This window comes from Salvelinus alpinus, chromosome 8 (genome assembly GCF_045679555.1).
Source record: "Salvelinus alpinus chromosome 8, SLU_Salpinus.1, whole genome shotgun sequence".
Taxonomy (NCBI): Eukaryota; Metazoa; Chordata; class Actinopteri; order Salmoniformes; family Salmonidae; genus Salvelinus; species Salvelinus alpinus.
In genome coordinates, this window is record NC_092093.1 from 27,353,904 (window position 1) to 27,377,989 (window position 24,086).

Sequence of the window (24,086 nt, forward strand, 5' to 3'; positions counted from 1 at the left end):
TCCAGAAGCTCCCCCCTCTCTGTTCCCCAGCCCCTTCCAGACCGCTTCAGACTGTGCTGTAGTTCGATGGCCTCCATTTTGGGCCACTTCCTGCAGCAGCTTCTTACTTCCTGTCAAACTTCTTCTGTTTCAACTGCCTAACTTCCTCTCTTTTTCTGTTTCAACTTCCTAGCGTCTTTCTGTCTTGATGGGGTCACCAACGTGTGGAAATGTTGGAGGAAAACTGCAAAGGGGGAGAGAGCGAGAGAGATGATTATTGTGAACGATAAGACATAGAAGAACTAGAGGACATTGGCCATGTGGACATCAACCAATAAACAAAGGGTCTCAATATGCATTTAGCAGATTTCATGGAAAGATTCAAAGCAATTGGCACATTCCAATCTTTCACATCCTGTAGGCCAGATATTTTGATCAAGCCCTCTCATTCATTCGTGATAAATTATCATATCTAAATATGAAATGTCATAGACTACAAATCTTAAGATTAGATCCCTCTGGAGTCAGTTGTTAACCAAATGTGTCATTTATTTTTCAAGTGAAAATTAGGCAAGTCTGATGCCAAAAAATAAAGGAAATTCTTGTCTACTTCACCCATATTTTCTTCAATTTTAGCAAAAAAAGTAGTGTGTAGTTCCAGTAGTTAGCTACACCACTACCTGGCAAAAAAAGCTATCATCTACTGAAAACACTACCAAGATTTGAATTTAGTTCAACTAACACCAAGCTATTGCAAAATGTAGTTAAATTACTACATGTAGTTCACTACCCCAACTCTGCTTGTGACAACCTCACTGTTTGGCTCTTGGTCACTATCCCCTCTGCTCCAACCATTCTCTTAGTGTGGGTACCAATCTTTTTAGCTAACATTCCACTCCTTGCCACTCCTGTCATTTGGCAAATGATAGGACTTGCAAGGAGTGGAATGTTATAGCTGAGATAAGATAAGGTCAGTGCCGACTTGGCTGCATGGCCAACCCACCTCTAGAAAATTGACCATATGCCACACAATATTGGCATGGCTTTCACGGGTTTCCGTAGGCCTATCGCTGCAGTGATTTATTACAGTACATCCAGTACATTTACAAGGGAGATGGTTTGCTATCAACAAATGTTATAGATTAAGTGCGTTTACCCTCTTGACAGTACCGAACACCAACACCAATGTAAGAGTACGGATATATTTATAAACCTGTAACTATGCATTGTAAACTTGGAGGGAGGGAGGGAGGAAGAGAGAGAGAGAGAATAAATGTGCATGGCGTATGTTTTTATATTAATAGGTGTCTAATAAAGAAATACACACATGGCCAAATGCAACCTATTTGGAGGCGTAAAAAAAGGCACCATAAGGAAGGCACTGGTTGATCAAATGTGACCCAATACACAAAGCCCACAGTGGATCTGCAAGGTTCTATTTTACAGTGTTTTACCTGTCCAATGATTATGTTGATAGAAACCAAAGTTGTAGAGTTGGGCAATTAGCCTTATGGGTAAAACAATGCGTACAACAAAACTTAATGGAACGCTCTATATATATCCACAAAATAAAATATTAACTTTGAGTGTGCCCTTACCTGGCTGTGCAATAGCTTCCTTGACGATTTTATTGACAATCGCTGGATGTATATTGCAGTGGCAGATACTTATAATAAATAATAGCAGAAAATTAATCCAGATTTTAGTCTAGCCAAGGTCTTCACAGTGACCCTCTCTTTAGCTCGCAAGCTGTGTGTCTGTCTGCCCGGTGGCGGTTCTGCTCCCCTCTTCCACAGCTCTCCCTTTCGGTTGCCTCCACTCTATTACGTAAAGTCGCGCGGATTGGATTTAAAGAAGCCCTCTCTTGTCACTCCTAGGCAGCTGGGTTAAATCCGGAGCAGGTGCCTTTTTCCCGCCAGGGTAAACAACTTCTGTTCCAGAGGGGGACCCTGCCTTTATAGTGCGCCTGGTATTTACGCCGCGTCACTGGGGCCAGGATCAAGTATGATAATGTCAAATGTATTCTAGCACGACTGTCTTCACCACCATCCTGTCTATAATTACAAAGCAATGGAGAGGGAAAGTGTTTACATAGCTATTTTAGCTGCCGTTCTCTGAGCCAATTGGCATCCCTGTTGCTACTCCGCTTTGGGGCGCTTGGCAGATTTCGTCTTGTGACTCCAAGCTACTCGTAATTGTTTACAATTTATAATGCCAAAATGTAGACTACCGATATGTGACAACTGCGCTAATATTTTGATTTGAAAGGCTACGCCGCAAAACTGGATGTCTGGCGCGTTGGCAGGTACTTTGATCCTATTTCACCACTATTTTACAGTTTATTTGTTTTCATATTGTCAATTGCTGTTGGTGAAGGTTGCACAATATCACCGCCCGTGTCATTCGATCTCCGCTAGGTTCTGACCCAAATAGATTACTGACACTTGTCGACATAAACAAGAAGCATTGCAAAACGCATCTGATAGCTCAAAACCAAAATATATTTGGTGTGGATAGGAATGTGGCAATCCTCAGACTAAGGTAATATGAACCTTTTGTGTGACCGTGTTATTGACTCAAATCTATTGGTGCGATGTCCGGAAGACACTGGTCATACGTTCTTCCTCAGTATAGGAGCTAGCCTACTGTATGCCTACTCCTTCCTCATTAATTTACCAGAATGAGTATGGGGACAGGAAGGAGGAGAGAAAACACATTTGTTCTTACCTTTTTGAGGTAAAAGCAGCGTAATCGTTGATTAATGTAGACCTATAGGCTAAATCTGAAAAAGACTACAACACAGCACTGTCACAATCTGTTACAAAATAAGATGTTGTTAGGGGCAAACATCCTTCAGCTGCATTGTCACTATTATGTTTGTTTCAAATTCTTATCTACTAGGCTACCTGATGTGGTGGCCTACCTTCATAGCTAATGGGTTTGATTTTGGAATTGGGCAAAACAGGTGTCATTAGCTAACTCACCTTTACTTGGGGGTGATGAAGGAAGTGGTGGGTAGTGGGTAATGTAGTCTCCAGTGTTGAACATAAGCATACTGTATATCCAGTTATGTGACTGTGGCCTGTGCTTGAATAGGGAGGCTCCTGTGCATTGACCTTGACAACTAATGTAAAAATCAACAGAAACAAACAAAGGATGTGGCTATGCTATTGAGGCGGGATCACAGGACAAAGAAAAGGGTAAACAGAAAGACAAGTTTAAAGATGGTGGCATAGGAGAGGGAGGAGAATAAGACTAGTATCAGGATGAGTAAAATTATGGGCTGAAACATCTGGGCAGAGGAAGAACAGAACATGAGTGTCAACGGAGGAGAAACGAGAGGGAAAATAGGGTCAGAGAAAGAAGGAAAATAGATTCAGCAGAATATTCAATGGTCAGGGACAAGTGAAGAGACTATGCTGATACAGCCAAACCATATCTGAAAGTGGCTTATGGCCAGGTCGTATGTCTCTTTAATTAAAACACACACACACACACACACACACACACACACACACACACACACACACACACACACACACACACACACACACACACACACACACACACACCATTCCACTCAAATAGAGTGATAGTCTACTTAACCTAACAATAAGATTACAGTACGGCTGCTTAGACTTACAGAGAACCACATGCTGCTAAAGCTGGACCTCATTCTACACCTCAAATACAGAGACCCAGCCTGTATCAATAAAAAATTGGTAGAAGGCTAACATGTCTGGTCTTTGATGGCTTATGAACAGACACACACACACACACACACACACACACACACACACACACACACACACACACACTTACCGAAAGTGGTTCCTCCTCCCTGTCCTCAGGTTTGGGCACCTCCAGTCTGTCTATGAAGCCCTGTAGCTCCTTCCTGAAGGCGTTCATCTGGGCATTGATCCTGTACAGCAGCTCATGCTCCCTGATCCTACCCCCCTCATCCTCCTCCTCACCCCCGCTGCCTCGCCCATACAGGTCACCATTGGAAACGTACACCCGCGCCTCTGCGATGATGGTTGCTGTGTCGGCAATTAACCGGTCGATGGTCCTGCCAAGACGCTCCGCCTCCACCCGGATGTCGATCATCTGCTGGCGATCCCGTGAGCTGCGGGGCAGGAAGCGGGCGGCGACCTCTGGGGGCGGTGTGTAGAGACCTCGGGTAGGTGTGAGGCAGCGGGTTTGGTTCCGCACCTCATCTGAGTCACTTTCCCCACCCACTGGGCCCTCGCGTTTGCGGTGCGGGGGCAGGACGCGGGAGGAGGAGGAGTCATCATCACTCTCGCGGTGCACGTTTGGGCCGGTCCCACCCGCGTCGCTTTCTGCATCGCTGTCCCGGGGGCTTGTGCACCCCCTCAGGGCCAGGTGGGAGGCCAGGTCGTAGCGCTGCATGTTGGAGAGCAGAACACGGTTCTCATACTGCAGCTGCATCACCTGGGGAGAGAGAAGAGGACAGGATGATAGGAGGCATGCTATGTTTATGACCATATATTTTTTGCTTAACATACTTTCGATGTATGTTATGTCACAGAAATAAAGGGGGAAAACCTTCCCACCTTCCCACTGAGATCATTAATCTGTAGCCTGGCCGTCTTCAGTTCTTCCTGCAGTGCATCTGCCTTCTCTGTGCTTACTCCTCCTCCTCCTCCTGCCACCCCTCCTCCATGCCTCGCTCCTCCCTCGTGTGTCCCAGCCTTAAACCTGAGCTTGTTGAGTTCTCCCATCACCCTCTTGTTGTGATCCTCAGCGTCTGCCAGGTTCCTCCTCAGTAATTCTGCCTCGTCCTCCACCAGCTGCAGCTGCTGCCTCAGCTCTGTCATGGCCTCCCCATGGCCCCGGCCCACCCGTACCCTGCCCCCAGCCCCGCCACCGGACCCCCCTTCTCCCTCCCCTTCTCCCCTGAGGTCGTCCAGCTCGGCCCTCAGTCCCCGGTTCTCCACCTGGAAACACATGACATGAAAAACGATTGATCAGTTTTGTTATGAATCACTAGCATCCTCTCTCTGAAAGCAGCTTCTGAACCGAACTAACAGAAATGCTTGGAACAGTTGTGTTCCCAAGTGCAAACTTATTTCCTGGTCTCTTTCATGACATACATCATACAACCTACATCAAACCCTCTGCAGCACATCCTGTCTCTCTCACCTCCAGCTCCACAATCTTTCTCCCTAGGATGTTAGCCTCCTCCTCCACCAGACGCAGACGCAGCTTCAGCTCGGACTCACGGGTGCTGGGGGGTCCCCCGGCCTCACCCTTGGGGTGGGGGCTGTCTAGGTCCCCGTAGAAGGAGCGGTACTTCTGTAGCTCCGCCTCCAGCCGGTCCTTTTCCTTGTCGATCTTAGCTGTCTTCTTCCTCATCAACACGGCCTCCTCCTTGATGAAGGCCAGCTGGCACTTGAGGTCCTCGTTGTGGTCCTGAGAGAGGGGGAAGTGGAAGGAAGATGAATTTCAGATGTACAGTACAGCAGACACAACTCTCGCTGGTGTTTGCAACAAAATCACTTTTTATTTATTTCTAGGATAAAACCATTTCATATTGAGCTCTCACCTCTGTTGGGGTCTGGGCAGACTTCTTGTCAGACCGTTGAACCTCCTTGCTTCCTCTTCTCTTCTGTGACTGTTAGGAATTGAATAACAGAATAACCCTATGTAATATGTATTATAGGAATATATGTGCTGTATAGATTATATAGTGTACTGTGGGTGTGTGCTCTTACCTCCTTGACTTTGTCCAGCTCATTCTGAAGGGCCTGTTTAGTCACCTCCACCTCAATGAGTTTCTGCCTCAGTTTCTCATTCTCGTCCTCTGTCTTTGTGCGTTTCTCCTCCACATTCTCCAGCTCATGGTGGAGCCTCACAGACACATCCTTCGCTACCTGCATTAGACAGAATCAGGGACATTGATTAAAAGTTGATTGAATCAATTATCTAAGTGAGTGGACAGCGCATCAACTAACTAATTAAATAAATGAGTTTAAATATCAACCCTACGTACCCTTCCTCCCTCCCTACCTTCAGGTCCTGCTCCAGGCTCCTCAGTAGTTCCTCGTCGATCTCTCCTGTCTGGGCATAGCGCAGCTTCTTCCTCTCAGCCTTCCTCAGCCGGTACTGGAGGATCCGGCAGTTCTTATTGGCTCGCTCCAACTCACGCCTCATTTCCTGCAGCTGGCACGTGTCCTCCTCGTAGAAAGTGTCACGCATCTCGTCCATCTCCGTCCTCATCTCCTCAATCTCCGTCTGGGACATCAATAGGAGTGATCAGTCAGTCAGGCACTGGTAGCCTACAGGGTACGTGGGGCTCACGCTTTAGTGTTATTGGTGTTGAGTGTTTAGGTCCTCAGAACATGATGTAATTGGATAGGGACAAACTAATCTGAACTGATCAATAGGGTCATTATTACAGATGTAGGATCTTAATTTGATCATCTTGTTGCTGTAGAACTGTCCTGCTTTGCAGGAAATTCAAAAGTTGTCCTGTATTTGAGGTTTAAAAAGGCTTCTAAAGTTTGTAATTTCCACTTTGAAATTTCAGACTTGATTATGCCTTATGTAAAATGTATCAACCCCTACAAAAATGTCCATGAATTATTATCTACATAACAATTCACATTTCTTGTTGCTGCAGAATTATTTTCCTGCTGTAGCAAACTGGCTCAAATTAAGATCCTACATCTGTATGTCAATCAATGATTAGAAGTAGGCTAAACACAGGATGGTGCTTTTTATTGTTCTGAATAGGGAGGAAGGGTTTGGCTTGTGTAAGCTATAGGCCTACCCAAATCATATAGCTTTCGCAAGCATCAATAACAAACCAAGGGAAGTAGACACATTTCTACATCAGTTCTTTGTAATGTTATGGAAAGAATAATAACTGTTCAGTTAGACTACTTGTGGGCTAAAAAAGATGCTTGCTTCATTGTATCAACATACAGTTTTCCAGTATAGGCATAATGATAAACCTTGGGGAATATGCCTGGTAGTCAGCAATACTAACTCAGTTGCAGTGTTATCATCAAACACGAAATAAGTCTACCTTCTCACTTAGGCCTACTATGTATAATAGTTAATTAAGCATGCATTAAATGCATTATATGAGCTTAGGGCTATGTCAGTGCCAAACTTTGGGGAATAGGCCTGATTTCACAATCAATCTTATCAAACAAAAAGTGGTCCATACCAACAATGTGTTTGCATACATTGAACATAATGAATTGTATGTCAGTGATGCCAAACCTTGAGATCTTCATTCTCATCCACCAGTCTCTCCAGCTCGTCCTCCGGGCCCTCGTCTTGCTGTGTCACGGGCTCCGCCTCTATGGCCTCTGTAGCCGGTTCCGTCTCGGCCGAGGCCTCCGCGCCCGGAGCCCTTTCTGCCTTGGTGTGCATCTTACTGGCGCTTCTCTTCAGTTTCTTATGTAGGTGGAAGTGGATGAGTTCAGTCTGCAAGCAACCCCCGCTCCACAGACCAAGGCCCGGCACGCAGCCCACGTATTCCCCACTTCTATTCCTGCTGCAGCCTGCTGATGCTGTCACTGCCTCCCCTCCCCGCTTCTTCGCTTTCCCTTTCACCGAACCCGCGGTGCTCGAGCCGTCTGGCCGGTATGACCCAATATGTTGGGAAGACTCGCCTTTGAGGCAGGATAAACGTAACGTGGAACGACGGGTTTGAGAATCTATCGGCTGGTGAAATATCTCCTCCGTACCTTCCTCTCTGCTAGCGTCCGCCTTCTTTGCATTGCAATTGACAGCATCGGTTTCAGCACCATCCGAGTGAAAAGCTTCCACGTCGCATTTCTCGATCTCCTTCTCCCTCACGACAGCGGTCCTAAGCCCCTCGTTTACCACCTTATTCCTCGATCCTCCTTTGGGAACTATATTTTTGGATCTGCTGAAGGATTTATGGGTAGGTTTTGAGGCGCATTCCCGGATTTTGGTCGGCGAGGGAGCCCGATGCTGCCTCCTCGCTGTGCTATTGTCTGATGCTGCCACTGGAAAATCCGCAGCGCCGCTTGCGGCAGAGTTCATCGTGTCATCCATCAGTCCTGACGTTTCCACTCGCCCATCTCAAAGTATGATTTGATTATTTATGGAAATAATAAAACCTTAATATAAGTATTGATATAGCCTATTATCCTTTAGTCGAAATATGACGGTCAACCGGTTCCACAATTTATAGGCCTACTATAAATAGAAAGCCTGGGTGAAATGAACTAAATCTCGTAGCCTATGCTGCAAATGAGATATGACGTCTGCAGAGTGACATTGCAATAGTAGTTTTGACTTTTTTTTAAACAAGGTCAATAGAATCTAACTTATAGAGTGGATAAGGAGGCTATTATTCTGGATCTATAGCCTAGTGATACAATATATACAATTAAATGGGTTTATACTTCTATAGTGAGTTTTGTAAAGTGCTGTAACTTTTGTTCAATAAAAAATCAACATTCGTTAATAAATTAGGCTACAAACACACAAATATTTCCATGCATTTTCTGTAAAATATACTACCAAAACGTGTTCTTTTATTTAGGCTTCTTACCGCAAGAGACAGTGCAGTTTCAGCCCAGCGCTAGTGGGCTGGAGAGATGCTGACACAAGGTACCACCAGGCACTGCAGGGGCACGACTAGCCACACAGTATTCATGACGTGTGATTTTAACGTCAAACCAGGAAACAAACAATTGAATATCTTTCTCCAGGCCCCTTGTAAAGGACCCATTGTAGCCTTTAGTTACTGTCTTAAAATATATATATTTAACTAGGCAAGTCAGTTAAGTTAAGAACAAATTCTTATTTACAATGACGGCCTACCCTGGCCAAACCCGGATGACGCTGGGCCAATTGTGCGCTCTTGTATGGTACTCCCAATCACTACCGGATGAGATGCAGCCTGGATTCAAACCAGGGATTGCAGTGACTCCTCTTGAGATGCAGTGCCTTAGACAACTGCGCCACTCCGGAGCACCACTACACTACATCCACACAACTTGAAAAACATCCACACAATGATTAGGCTATAGTTATTGTTTTGTTTTCAAATTAATTATTTGTCCAATGGCTACAATCTTCTGACCTGGGAACAGCTGGTGAATAAACTCTCTGACCAATCAAATACAAAGATTGAGAAAAGGAAACCAGTAGGCCTAGTACTACTAGTAGTTCAAGAACTCAGGAACCCATATTGTGCATGCAATGATTTGTAGTGGCCATGCGAGGGTGGTCTCCACTCATTTATCAGCACCATCATAAAGGGCTCATCTGTGCTGTGTAGACAAGGTGCCACCAACTGACTGTAGACAGACAGACAGACAGACAGACAGACAGGCAGGCAATCCATATTACAACCTATGTGTTGTGATAATTGCATTGTTTGCTCAATAAACTCTTAGTTCATATGCCTTGCCACCGCTATATATAGGCCTAAGCAGAGTGCGGTGGGTGGGGTCTCTTGGGCGCACGCTCATGCACAATTTTTTGGGGTGCCTAATAATAAAGATGTAATTTAACATTAAAAATCAATTAGGCTACCTTTTAATGTGGCATGAACACAACCAGTAAGAATGTTTTCATCTGATTGTCAAACAAATCACTTTAAAAAGTATGTTACCTGTGGATGTTCTCCACTCCAAAATCCGGAATCTCGGAGATCTCAGGAAATGCACTGTAAGTGTAGGCCTACGTAAAATGTTCTAATGTTTCGCCGTGAAAACAGTGCTCATGGGCACACAAATCCAAAATAATGGAAACATATGCCATTGCAAATTCGATTGCTTCTAACCGAAAAAGTCAACTATAGGTCTACTGTCATTAACGTACAGCCTACTTGTTGGATGGATTGGATGCACATTGGTGTCTAGCTGTAGGCTAGTTGTATAGTGATATTGTCGACCATCATCAGTTGATCCAGAAAAGAAAACTAATACTCCGGACGGCACGGAGAACACCAATACCCAGCTTACATGAAAAAAACTATGAGCGCTCTGAACAGCTGACTGACAAAAGCAAACAATGATAAATCACAGATAGCCTAAATCTAATGCATTGGAATAAAGGCACAGCAATTTTTTTAAATCAAGGACTCATGGGAAACAAATGGTAGAAATTAGGAAGTACAAATGGAAATATATGCGTTTAAAGGAGCTCAGCTGAGGTCGAAATTCAGCACTACTGAGTGAACAGCGCAGCTGTATAGCCAGCTATAGAATTCTACAGTAGGCCTACCATTCGTTGACAGGGAGACGGTTTGTGCAGCAAAGTAGAAATAAATGGTTTAAACCATGACAGAGATGTGGGGGTGTCTGTTTATTTTGAAAGCTTTTATTTTCATATTTACCTCTGTAAAACATTTTTACCCATGCATTTTAAACAAATGGGAGAATGGTTAAATTAGCATTATTTATGTTGAACTTTTGTTGCATCTAGGGGAGCTAATTTCTAATTCAGGGGAGCTGAGCCCCCCACTGGCTCCCCCATCATTCGCTCCCTGGGCCTAAAGCAGACAATACGAATGCACAGTGGCAGAATAAATTCAACCACACCTTTGTTTCATCGCAAAACCGGAGTCCACAAAGCAAACTGAATGTCATAAACAGTTACATGACCTACAGCATGGTCAACCAAATGAATGTTTCCTACATGTGTGTTTGTGTGTGTGTGCATGTGTGCATTGTGCAAGTAGAAATAAACATGTTGAGTCACCCTACTTGTAGAGAAATGCCAATGCCATCCTCCTCTCTTTCATGTTGATGAAACGTCTATGACTCTGTCATACAGTACACGCTTTTATTTTTTGTTGTCCTAGGCTACCAGGCAAAAATGCTTGCTCGCTAGCCTAACTTTCTTTCATGGGAAAAAATTAGCCGTATAGTTAACATTAGCCTACTGCATCTAGCTACATATTGAACTTCCATCCTCTCAAGCCGGGGGCACAATGTATGGATTTATGGTTTGATTAGAATCGCCGTTATAATCATTGGCCAGTACAGAGAATTAAGTAAAACCACGTCCAAATTCCTATATCCATCCATGGCTAATTTAGGAAAGGGCCAATTTTAGCCAGCTAGCTAGCCACCAGAGGACAACAAGATGCAATAATAAAAATGTTCTGTCAATAACGTTTTGCTTTTGATGTGATGTGAATGGTGTGAAGCCAAATCCATACTGGCTTCCATTGACACGTTTTAAATATTCTTCAAGCTCTGTCAAGTTGGTTTTTGATCATTGCTAGACAGCCACTTTCAAGTCTTGCCATAGATTTTCAAGCCGATTTAAGTCAAAAATGGAACTAGGTCACTCAGGAATATTCAATGTCATCTTGGTAAGCAATTTCAGTGTATATTGTGGCCTTGTGTTTCAGGTTATTGTCCTGCTGAAAGGTGAATTTGTATCCCAGTGTCTGTTGGAAAGCAAACTGATCCAGGTTTTCCACTAGGATTTTGTCTTAGCTTTATGCCATTTATTTTTATCCTGTAAAATTCCCTAGTCCTTGCAGATGACAAGCATACCCATAACGTGATGCAGCCACCATCATGCTTACCCCAAACATAATGCGTTGTATTCAGGACATAAAGTAATTTTTTTTGTGGTTTTACGTTAGTACAGGATGCATGTTTTGGAATGTTTGTATTATGTACAGGCTTCGCTCTTTTTTTCACTCTGTCATTTAGGTTAGTATTGTGGAGTAACTACAATGTTGTTGATCCATCCTCAGTTTTCTCCTATCACAGCCATTAAACTCTGAAACTGTTTTAAGTCACCATTGGCCTCATGGTTAAATCACTGAGCGGTTTCCGTCCTCTCCGGCAACTGAGTTACGAAAGACACCAGTATCTTTGTAGTGACTGGGTGTATTGATACACCATCCAAAGTGTAATTAATAGGTGCTCCCGAGTGTCGCAGCGGTCTAAGGCACTGCATCTCAGTGCTAGAGGTGTCACTACAGACCCTGGTTCGATCCCGGGCTGTATCACAACCGGCCGTGTTCGGGAATCCCTTAGGGCGGCGCCCAATTGGAAATATGTTTACCCATCTACCAATAAGTACCCTTCTTTGCGAGGCAATGGAAAACCTCCCTGGTCTTTGTGGTTGAATCGGTGTTTGAAACCTTACAGATAATTGTATGTGTGTGGGGTACAGAGATGAAGTAGTCGTTCAAAAATCATGTTATACCAGCCAGGTCACCTGTGATACAAGTCAGTATTCAATGTCCATCCATGTCTGAGAATGTTGGGAGATGAAGTGGAAACCTTAACCATTACCTTAACCATTCGGAGTTAATGCCTAAAATTAGACTGTGAGAGCTCGTAGTGTTATACACTTAGCATCTGCCTGATCCTAATGGTTGCAAGTTCGAATCCAATGATAGAAAGTTGGTTTTGATCTTTTTGTTTTAAGCCTATCCCAAACCTTAACCAGTCAGAGGTCATGCCCAACCTTAATCATTTGGAGTTAATGCCTGAACTTAACCCTAACCTTAAAAATTGTGAGTTAAATGAAAATAATCATAAATCTAAACTATGTGAGTACACACACCAGGGATTACCAGGGTGAGTACACTGAGCAGTTGGGAAAAGATCATATTATGCATTTAGTGACTGAATGAAACAAAAAAGAATTTCGGTAATCCAACCAGTTGAAAATATTTGTTGGGACTTAATGAATATGATGTCAGTTCAGTTGGCGTCTGAGACATGATTACTGATGATAGGACGACATAAACTGTATCTAGAAAAATCTACACATTCTAGTTATCAGATTCACATGGAGTTGTTGTGCAATTTAAATGTTTAAATATGAAACTATTTGTGAAAAGATTAAATGTCATTTTTAGCTTCTTAATGAGAGAACGGTTTGTCAGAAGAACACCACTCTGCTCACTCAGAGCCCCCCCCCAAGTGAACAGACATTGGTTATAAACTATGAAAGACGCCCTTCACTCCCCTCCTACATAAAGCCCTTGACGAAAATGTAACTTTCTGTTCCGAGGACGTTAAGGGGACAATCCTACGTTAAAAGGGCTCAGATAATAACCTGTTCCAAGGACATGTGGACTTGAGGTCCCCACGTTGAAAGGACAAAGACCACCTTCAGAACTAAGCCAACCTCAGCAAGAATCTAACGAAATCAGCATCTAATTTCAATGTGAAGGTGACGACCTACACGCGGAAGAATGAATTTCGACTATACCAGCCAGAATATAGCATGAGCATATAGCATGCCAACTTGATATGAACTTTGAAACCTTATTCACTAAAGAAGTGATACCTTCTAGCCGTCGCGTTAGCGCAGCAACTGTAGACGTGGGCTAGGAGAGGACAGACAGAGTATGTGTTCTACCACAAGACGCCGGTACTACCAAGTATCCATTCTACCATCAGACATTCTTCAAAGGACAACCTAGCCTCCCATCTACGACCAACCGATCGCAGCGCAGCTCAAAGTAAATATTTATTGCATTTTCCTTTTTCAAATGGGCAGTTATTTAGAATGCATAAAATTCTGTATTTACGATAGCATAGCTTCTCCCTTTCTTACTCAGTCTTCCCGCTCTTTCACTCAAACCCAACCCCCTATCTTTGTGTAACCAGCCGTCGTATCTGTTCCGTCCACCAGAGACGTTTTCTTTATGACATAATAAGGTCCATCAATGTATGATTCATTCTGTGTATATGTAATTCTTTGTGATTAGTTAGGTATTTAGTAAATAAATAATTAAACCAAATTTTGTATTGCTGATTCAACTTGTTCGCCAGGGTTCGTGAAGATAACCAAGAATTTACCACTTTCAGATGAGACTAAACAAGGTGACGACTAAATATTGACTGCTATTGATGTAAAAGATGACCAGGTCTTTAAGAGTTTATTCGGAAGATAACAGGTCTATAAACATTCTTTTGTGGTGCCCCGACTTTCTAGTTAATTATTTACCTGATTAGCTTAATCAGGTAATATTAATTACAGAGAAATTATTTTATAGAATAGCATGTCATATCACTTAATCCGGCATAGCCAAAGACACGACAGTACTGTACCTATCGACCGTTGTGATATGCATTAATTGGCACAATCGTTGTTGACAAATGCATTACATATCCATTGTTCCACCTGAGTGTATACTAAGCCTGTTCATGCTCCAATTCATGTCAGTCACTCTAAATCTAAATAGGAACTTGAGTGATCTTAATTTTACTCAATACGAAGTCATACCTTAAGCCAACATTTTTATCTGGTCCTTACTGCTAGGGTTAGGTAATGAAGGACCTAGGATGATGGAATATTAAAATTAAATATGCATAACTTATAAAGATATCCACACAGTAAATTAAGTGGCCACATTTATGAATGAAATTACATTTGAATGAGATATTTACCACCATTGTCTATACGGCACCCACAGCATCTGTGGCAGCTTTTTGTTTGCTGTGTGTTTAAAATCAACAACACATAGTTACTCCATGGGAGATAACAGATATGGAAATCATTCTCAATCTTATTAACATCTGTAAATTAATGACCAGGTGTGTCTCATCTGATTGAGAATACTATCTTTGTCTGTTTTCTTTAGAAAATCTGCCACTGAACCTCACATTTCTATCTAATGAGAGTGCAAAGAACATTTTAGCTTTAATTACCTTATTGTCCCATTGAAGACAACATACATTTTTCATGGGAGACCTGCTGGTATGGATAAATGCATGAGTATTTTTACTCTTTAAAGTAAGTAAAAAGCTAAACAAGTGACACCGCCACAGCTTCATGCATTTGTGATCTCTCCACATGTTCATTTATTCATTTCTAATGAATTTTTTTCCTGTTTTGCATGTTATTTTGGCATTAATTCATGTCACATATCAGAATCTACAGGGAGAGCTAGGCAGTTCAAGCCCCCGTGGGTCCTGCCATAGATTTACATTAGAAATGCCCATCCAAGAAGGCTCAAGGTCATTGGCCACAGATAAAATGATGTCAAATCACGTTATATTTACCGTAGCTTTGATTGGACTGATCATGTCAACATCATACTTTCAAAATCTTAGCTAGCAAGTGAGACAAGCAGTCATCCTCATGAATCACGTCAACAATCTACTGGCAAATCCTTTTCAATTCTTGTCATATGAACAGAAATTATCGGCCATTGGACAGGAACATTACACAAGTCGGGAAATTGCAAATTCAACAATGAGTGGTTTGGCAGGAATCAATGCCTACCTGCAAGCGTTGCAAAGCAATCACTATTTTGCTTCCCCTGCCTGCTATTTGGTGGAGAGTGTGTGTGGTCCAGGTCTGGGTTTAAGGATTTAAAACATCCGTCTGAAAGTGTATCTTTTCCGAGCTTAAAAGGATAAACATTCACACGCAACACCATGGGCCAGAAAAGGTTGAATACATTGGCCCTGCTGTCAATCCACTCAGAAAACTCAGAACTGGGAAATCTCAGACTTCAGTGAGTTCAAGACAACTGGGAACTCGTAAAAACAACTAGCTCTGACTGGGAAAATACGTTTTGAACAGTCATCCAACTCTTAATTCCAAGTTGAGAACTCTGGCCTCTTTCTAGAGCTCTGACCTGAAGATCACTGTCATGATGTCATGATTCAACCTTGTTTTTTTCTCGAGCTCCCAGTTGTCTTGAATACCATAAATCCAGAGAATGCCAGACTTTGACAAAATTTGCCCACAAGAAGGACCGCCGTGCCACCTTCCTGTTCAAGTGAGCACAGCACAACAACGGTGAGTCCAAATATGGATTGTATGCTGCTGCATAAATTATATAATATGCCAGGGAGATATGTGTACTGTAGCTAAGAAAGTAATACTAAGTGTGTGTTGTGTAGTAAGCTGTTAGTAGCCGATGTGCCTCATCCTAATAATTTAGTCCCTTTCCCCCTCAGAACTTAGCCTACTGTTCTGACTTGGTGGTGCGCATGGCTGTAGCCAGGTTTTAGAGAAATGTGATGATCGAATATTGTAAGAGCTTTCTTTGTCTGCTTCTATGCCCCTTTTATTTATACTATGGTTCTGAGTTGGTGTACAGGGAGAACACTGTAAGAACGGCCCATGTTCTGCATTCTGTCGATGTACATATCAAAAGGGCTGAACAAATAGTTACACTACCATTAAAAAGTTTGGCGTCACTTAAAAATGTCCTTGTTTTTGAAAGAAAAGCACATTTTTTGTTCATTAAAAATAACATCAAACTGATCAGAATTTTAGTGTAGACATTGTTAATGTTGTAAATGACTATTGTAGCTGGAAACGGCAGATTTTTTATGGAATATCTACATAGGCGTACAGAGGTCCATTATCAGCAACCATCACTCCTGTGTTCCAATGGCACTTTGTGTTAGCTAATCCAAGTTTATCATTTTAAAAAGGCTAATTGATCATTAGAAAACCCTTTTGCAATTATGTTAGCACAGCTGAAAACTGTTGTGGTGATTAAAGAATCAATAAAACTGTCCTGGAGCATCAGCATTTGTGAGTTTGATTACAGGCTCAACATGGCCAGAAACAAAAGCCTTTCTTCTGAAACTCATCAGTCTATTCTTGTTCTGAGAAATGAAGGCTATTACATGCGAGAAATTGCCAAGAAACTGAAGATCTCAGACAACGCTGTGTACTACTCCCTTCACAGAACAGAGCAAACTGGCACTAACCAGAATATAATTCTCATTGAGAATGAATAGGAAAAGTTAAGGAAAGTTAAGCTTTATTAAACTCAGCATGACCCTGTCTTTCAAAAATAATTCGTAAAAATCCAAATAACTTCACAGATCTTCATTGTAAAGCGTTTAAACACTGTTTTCCATGCGTGTTCATTGAACCATAAACAATTAATGAACATGCACCTGTGGAACGGTTGTTAGGACACTAACAGTTTACAGACGGTAGGCAATTAAGGTCACAGTTGTCTTGAATACCATAAATCCAGAGAATGCCAGACTTTGACAAAATTTGCCCACAAGAAGGACCGCCGTGCCACCTTCCTGTTCAAGTGAGCACAGCACAACAACGGTGAGTCCAAATATGGATTGTATGCTGCTGCATAAATTATATAATATGCCAGGGAGATATGTGTACTGTAGCTAAGAAAGTAATACTAAGTGTGTGTTGTGTAGTAAGCTGTTAGTAGCCGATGTGCCTCATCCTAATAATTTAGTCCCTTTCCCCCTCAGAACTTAGCCTACTGTTCTGACTTGGTGGTGCGCATGGCTGTAGCCTGTTTTAGAGAAATGTGATGATCGAATATTGTAAGAGCTTTCTTTGTCTGCTTCTATGCCCCTTTTATTTATACTATGGTTCTGAGTTGGTGTACAGGGAGAACACTGTAAGAACGGCCCATGTTCTGCATTCTGTCGATGTACATATCAAAAGGGCTGAACAAATAGTTACACTACCATTAAAAAGTTTGGCGTCACTTAAAAATGTCCTTGTTTTTGAAAGAAAAGCACATTTTTTGTTCATTAAAAATAACATCAAACTGATCAGAATTTTAGTGTAGACATTGTTAATGTTGTAAATGACTATTGTAGCTGGAAACGGCAGATTTTTTATGGAATATCTACATAGGCGTACAGAGGTCCATTATCAGCAACCATCACTCCTGTGTTCCAATGGCACTTTGTGTTAGCTAATCCAAGTTTATCATTTTAAAAAGGCTAATTGATCATTAGAAAACCCTTTTGCAATTATGTTAGCACAGCTGAAAACTGTTGTGGTGATTAAAGAATCAATAAAACTGTCCTGGAGCATCAGCATTTGTGAGTTTGATTACAGGCTCAACATGGCCAGAAACAAAAGCCTTTCTTCTGAAACTCATCAGTCTATTCTTGTTCTGAGAAATGAAGGCTATTACATGCGAGAAATTGCCAAGAAACTGAAGATCTCAGACAACGCTGTGTACTACTCCCTTCACAGAACAGAGCAAACTGGCACTAACCAGAATATAATTCTCATTGAGAATGAATAGGAAAAGTTAAGGAAAGTTAAGCTTTATTAAACTCAGCATGACCCTGTCTTTCAAAAATAATTCGTAAAAATCCAAATAACTTCACAGATCTTCATTGTAAAGCGTTTAAACACTGTTTTCCATGCGTGTTCATTGAACCATAAACAATTAATGAACATGCACCTGTGGAACGGTTGTTAGGACACTAACAGTTTACAGACGGTAGGCAATTAAGGTCACAGTTATGAAAACTTATGACACCAAAGAGGCCTTTATACTAACTCTGAAAAACACCAAAAGAAAGATGCCCAGGGTCCCTACTCATCTGCGTGAACGTGCCTTAGGCATGCTGCAAGGAGGCATGAGGACTGCAGATTTGGCAAGGGCAATAAATTGCCATGTCCGTACTGTGAGACGCCTAAGACAGCGCTACTGGGAGACAGGATGGACAGATGATCGTCCTCACAGTGGCAGACCACGTGTAACAACACCTGCACAGGATCGGTACATACGAACATCACACCTGCGGGACAGGTACAGGGTGGCAACAACAACTGCCCGAGTTACACCAGGAACGCACAATCCCTCCATCAGTGCTCAGACTGTCCACAATAGACTGAGAGAGGCTGGACTGAGGGTTTGTAGGCCTGTTGTAAGGCAGGTCCTCACCAGACATCACCGGCAACAATATTGCCTATGGGCACAAACCCACTGTCACTGGACCAGACAGGACTGACAAAAAGTGCTCTTCTCTGACGAGTCGCGGTTTTGTTTCACCAGGGGTGATGGTCGGATTCGCGTTGATCGTTGAAGGAATGAGCGTTACACCGAGGTCTGTATTCTGGAGCAGGATCGATTTGGAGGTGGAGGGTCCGTCATGGTCTGGGGCGGTGTGTCACAGCATCATCAGACTGAGCTTGTTGTCATTGCAGGCAATCTCAACGCTGTGTGTTACAGGGAAGACATCCTCCTCCCTCATGTGGTACCCTTCCTGCAGGCTCATCCTGACATGACCCTCCAGCATGACAATGCCACCAGCCATACTGCTCGTTCTGTGCTTGATTTCCTGCAAGACAAGAATGTCAGTCTTCTGCCATGGCCAGCGAAGAGCCCGGATCTCAATCCCATTGAGCACGTCTGGGACCTGTTGGATTGGAGGGTGAGGGCTAGGGCCATTCCCACCAGAAATGTCCAGGAACTTGCAGGTTCCTTGGTGAAAGTGTGGGGTAACATCTCACAGCAAGAACTGGCAAATCTGGTGCAGTCCATGAGGAGGAGATGCACTGCAGTACTTAATGCAGCTGGTGGCCACACCAGATACTGACTGTTACTTTTGATTTTGACCCCCCCCTTTGTTCAGGGACACATTATTCCATTTCTGTTAGTCATGTGTCTGTGGAACTTGGTCAGTTTATATCTCAGTTGTTGAATCTTGTTATGTTCATACAAATATTTACACATGTTAAGTTTGCTGAAAATAACGCAGTTGACCGTGAGAGGACGTTTGTTTTGTTGTTGCTGAGTTTATATCCGGCTCCCAGCCCAAAGTCACGCAGCGCCTCTTCGATACCTGCGGCCGTGTTTGGACATCTCACTTCAGAATTAGACGTTCATCCATGTTACTTACACATCAAATGCCAAACGGCATTAAGGTAATTGTGCCTCTATTTCAGGAGAGGAATGACATGAATGACATTTTGGCTCTCCTCTCTGCTGAGACCGATCCGGCCCCAGCAGTGCAGGCCCAGCTCTAACAGTGGTCCTCCCTACAGGCTCCCCTTTGGCACCAGCTCCTGCCACAACAAAAGAGGATTGCTATGAAGAGTTTCTGCTGGATACAGGTAATTAAAATTATATCACAGACATATTCATTCTGTCTGTCTGTCTCTCTCTCTCTCTCACACACACACACACACACACACACACACACACACACACACACACACACACACACACACACACACACACACACACACACACACACACACACACACACACACACACACACACACACACACACACACACACACACATAACCCTAATGTCCCCCCCACACTTGATTTATATCACGTTTCAGGAGAAGACCCAGATGCAGACAGTGTCGAACTAACAAATGTTTATTACTAGAATAGGGGGCAGGCAAAAACGACAGGTCAAGGGCAGGCAGAGGTCAGTTTTCCAGATCAGAGTCCATAAGGTACAGAACGGCAGGCAGGCTCAGGTTCAGGGCAGGCAGAATGGTTCAAAACCAGGAAACTAGAAAACAGGAACTAGACAAAGACAGGAGCAAGGGGAAAACCGCTGGTAGGCTTGACAAACAAAACGAACTGGCAACAGACAAACAGAGAACACAGTTATAAATACACTGGGGATAATGGGGAAGATGGGCGACACCTGGAGGGGGGAGACAAGCACAAAGACAGGTGAAACAGATCAGGGTGTGACAATTTAGGTTACTGTATAGGAAAGGCTTAGTCATTAAAATTATATTGGGCCTCTGTTTCAGATCTAGCCACACCACCACTGCCCTTGACAGATTTTCCAGTGGGCCCATCAAGAGATGAGGTTGCCTCTTCATCTTGCACCACGGCCGATGGACAGAGCCCATTACAGCTGCCAGTGATGGGCTACTGGCCAAGCACCACAGGGCGGAAGAGATCCTGATGCATGTGGATCTGCTCTGCTCTTAACACCAGCCCAGAGAAGCTCCTAGAGACACACAGCTATGGCATTATGTTACTGCAGAGAGTGAAATTTTCAGTGTCCCAGTCACGTCCCCTGTCACCTGCACTTACACAGCAGAATGCCTCAACAATTCAAGGATGCCATTTGAGGATTTTACTGCTGCTGCCTTGTTTAAATGGGAGCTGGAGGCCTTAAAGCAGATGGAGGCAGTGAGGAAGGAGCAAACAGAGGAAAGAGAAAATCCTCAGAGCAGCATCCCTCCAACCGTCTGCACAGGCTCTGCCTCCGGCAACTGAAACAAGGCCCCAAAAGCCCTCACACCCATGCCGGCTTTCTTGGAGTGGAAGGAAAATATCTACTGCCTAGCCAAAGTGTTTTCCCTGTATCTGGCACAGGGCATTAGTAGGAGCTTCAACAGTCTCCCTTTTATGAGACTGAAAAGTAGATATGGATGGTGTAGAAGAGGGAGTGACTTTACAGACACACACACAGAAATAAATAGGAGCTGAAAATCTATTTCAAATTATGAAAGTGGTTTGGACTCGTTTGATTTTTATTTATTTCACAATCCATTCTTTAAAATTACTGTACATACGTTGATGCATATAACTGTATATATTATTATGAATTGCTGTTTTGTGTAAATGTTGAACAAATACCAACATTTTGTTCTAATTGTGGTGAATATGTCTTCTATTATAAACCAATTTCTATAGTTGGTGTGTGAATGTTTGTTGTACAAAGGATTGTGCTCCAGAACTACCATAAATATGCCTTTGATTTAATTAAATTAAACTTCAATGTAAAAAATCTTCTCTTGTTTTTTCCTGTATTGTCTTAATATGCATTAAATGGCAAATGCAACGTCCTCCAAATGCAAGACGTCCTCCAGCGATGTCTGAACCTTCTTTTGAAAAGCGATATCCCAACTATAAATACAGTAAAGTACACACACTAAACAAAAAAGTGTTTTTTAGGCATTCAAGGTGTTGGCCTGATGGGAATCCGTGATGTCATCTTGCTTGAGGAACAATAGAGGAACAATAGAGTACAACAGAGGAAAGCCCCCACTTGTGCTATGTCATGACATGCCTGGTCCACCTATTGAGACGTGCCTCTTAAGTAAATCAGGTGTTAAATGAGGTGAAAAGGAGACCAGTGCACATTCAAGAAAATAAAAAGCAATGTATTTACATTCACATATTGTTTACACTAAACAGACCTAAAACAATTATTTAGGTTTGATGCATGAAGTAATTCATAAATAGGTGTTGATCATGAAGCATGTCAATGCTGAGGTAGAATATTGAAAGTGGAACATTCCATTTTATGTGTTTATCTTCAGATTTTGCTTGTATTGACTTTACATCTCATAGGACATATATGCCTTGCTCTGAAGAGGCACTCAGTTGACCACAGTGGGGCCCCTCCTCTCCTGTAAAACTAGTTGATCACAGTGTAGCCCCTCCTCTCCTGTAAAACTTGTTGATCACAGTGTAGCCCCTCCTCTCCTGTAAAACTTGTTGATCACAGTGGAGCCCCTCCTCTCCTGTAAAACTAGTTGGTCACAGTGGGGCCCCTCTCCTGTAAGACTAATTCATCACTGTGGGGCCCCTCCTCTCCTGTAAAACTAGTTTAATCACTGTGTGGCCCCTCCTCTACTGTAAAACGAGTTAATCGCAGTGGGGCCCCTCCTGTAAAACGAGTTAATCCCAGTGGGCCCCCCCCCCTCCCTCCTGTAAAACTATTTGATATGAGGGAATAAACCTTATTATAATAAAGAATTGAACACAAAAAATTATATAAACTGATTCAACTTTATTAAAACTCTATCACAAGTTATAATGTAATTATTGTTTTAAGTACAGTGTACCAATTTCTGGGGGAATAAACTCTCTTATGTTAACTTGTATAAACACAGTCAACTTTGTTATTATATGATTAATGTTTTAAGTACAGTGTAACAAGTATTATGAATTATCATGTATCCCTAGGTGGGATCAAACCATGTCTGAAAAACTTTAGAAAAATTACGTAAAATAAGGTCACCAAATATGACTGGCCAACAAGCGAGAGCTGGTAGTTTTAAATACTAACCATCTGCCTCTGATTCCAAAGTTTGTAAGTGTCACGCCCTGACCATAGAGAGCTTTTTATTCTCTATGTTGGTTAGGTCGGGTTGTGACTAGGGTGGATCATCTAGGTGATTATATTTCTATGTTGGCCTGGTATGGTTCCCAATCAGAGGCAGCTGTTCATTGTTGTCTCTGATTGGGGATCATATTTAGGCAGCCATTTCCCCTTTGTGGTTTGTAGGATCTTGACTATGTATAGTTGCCTGTGAGCACCATAGCAGCTTCATGTTTCGGTTTGTATTTATTGTTTTCTTTGAGTTTCACTTCATAATAAAGAGGATGGAACCATACCACGCTGCATCTTGGTCCACTCATTATAACGATCGTGACAGAAGATCCCACCAACAACAGACCAAGCAGCGTGCCCAGGAGGAAAGCCAGGAGTGGAGGACATCCTGGACGTGGAACGAGATTATGGCAGGAGACAGAAGTCTGCCATGGAAGCAGGTGGAGGCAGCGAGGGAACAACAACGACAACACCAGGGTTTGGGGCCACGACGGAAGCCCGAGAGACAGACCCAATTTTTGGGGGAGGGGGCACACGGAGTGGTCGGCGACGCTGAGGGGTGAGTCAGAGACCGAGGAGGAATATTGGGACGGATTGAGCGAGGAGTGGGCGACGAAAGTTGAGGGGAGTGAACCAGAGACTGTCAGTGAGTTGAAGGAGAATGTGGAGGAGAGAGAAATGAGAGAGTTATTGAATTGGTGGAGGATGCACGACATTTGCCATAAGGAGCGTGTTATCGATTTAAAGCCACCTGAGTCAGCTCTCCGTACTCATCCTGAGAAGTGTGTTAAAGTTCCGGTACAAGTGATGCCGGCTATACGCACCAGGTCTCCAGTACGCCTTCCTAGCCCAGTACGTCCTGTGCCAACTCCTCGTACTCACCGTGTGAAGAGTGTCATCGTTCCAGTACAATGTGTGCTGGTTCTACGCACTGTGTCTCCAGTGCGCCTCCACAGCACGGTACGTTCTGTTCCTGCTCCTCGCACTCTCCCTCAAGTGTGCCTTCCCAGTCAGGTACGTCCGGTACCTGCTCCTCGCACTCGCCCTGAGGTGCGTGTCACCAGCACGGTGCCACCTGTACCGGTCCCACGCATCAGGCCTCCAGTGCGCCTCCACAGTCCAGTACGTCCTGTGCCTCCTCCCCGCACTCGCCCTGACGTGCGTGTCACCAGCCCGGTGCCACCTGTACCAGCCCCACACATCAGGCCTCCAGTGCGCCTCCACAGTCCAGAGCTTCCGGCGACAGTTCCCAGTCCAGAGCTTCCGGCGACAGTTCCCAGTCCAAAGCTTCCAGCGACAGTTCCTAGTCCAGATC

The 24,086-nt window shown here is 43.4% G+C and overlaps 1 protein-coding gene and 1 long non-coding RNA gene across 4 annotated transcripts; one reads left to right on the forward strand and one right to left on the reverse strand.

Annotated features, from left to right (window-relative positions):
• Positions 1-127: 127 nt before the first annotated feature.
• On the reverse strand, positions 128-8,468 carry LOC139582831 (microtubule cross-linking factor 3-like). Of its 3 annotated transcripts, none has more exons than XM_071413209.1 (10): positions 7,231-8,468; positions 6,010-6,234; positions 5,715-5,873; positions 5,546-5,614; positions 5,143-5,412; positions 4,554-4,937; positions 3,802-4,431; positions 2,964-3,103; positions 2,707-2,771; positions 128-223 (listed from the first exon to the last, which is right to left on the reverse strand). In XM_071413209.1, exons 1-8 carry the CDS (start codon positions 8,032-8,034, stop codon positions 3,047-3,049), a joined length of 2,598 nt encoding a protein of 865 aa, XP_071269310.1. In that variant the 5' UTR covers positions 8,035-8,468; the 3' UTR covers positions 128-223; positions 2,707-2,771; positions 2,964-3,046. The 3 variants fall into 3 exon arrangements, with proteins under 3 accessions (XP_071269310.1, XP_071269309.1, XP_071269311.1); XM_071413208.1 differs by having other exon boundaries at positions 2,964-3,271; XM_071413210.1 differs by having other exon boundaries at positions 2,964-3,271; positions 6,010-6,278; positions 7,231-7,358.
• Positions 7,956-21,430, forward strand: LOC139582832 (uncharacterized). The gene is made up of 3 exons (XR_011676433.1): positions 7,956-8,066; positions 19,618-19,785; positions 20,451-21,430. It is a non-coding gene; the product is annotated as an uncharacterized lncRNA (long non-coding RNA).
• Positions 21,431-24,086: the final 2,656 nt, after the last annotated feature.

Bases quoted from the DNA above. Each gene is read 5' to 3' on its own strand.
- LOC139582831 (XM_071413208.1), bottom strand. From the start codon at position 8,034: ATGGATGACACGATGAACTCTGCCGCAAGCGGCGCTGCGGATTTTCCA. The intron at 5,874-6,009 runs GTAGGGAGGGAG...TGTCTAATGCAG, and splicing joins GCCTGGAGCAGGACCTGAAG to GTAGCGAAGGATGTGTCTGT. The intron at 5,615-5,714 runs GTAAGAGCACAC...AATTCCTAACAG, and splicing joins AGCTGGACAAAGTCAAGGAG to TCACAGAAGAGAAGAGGAAG.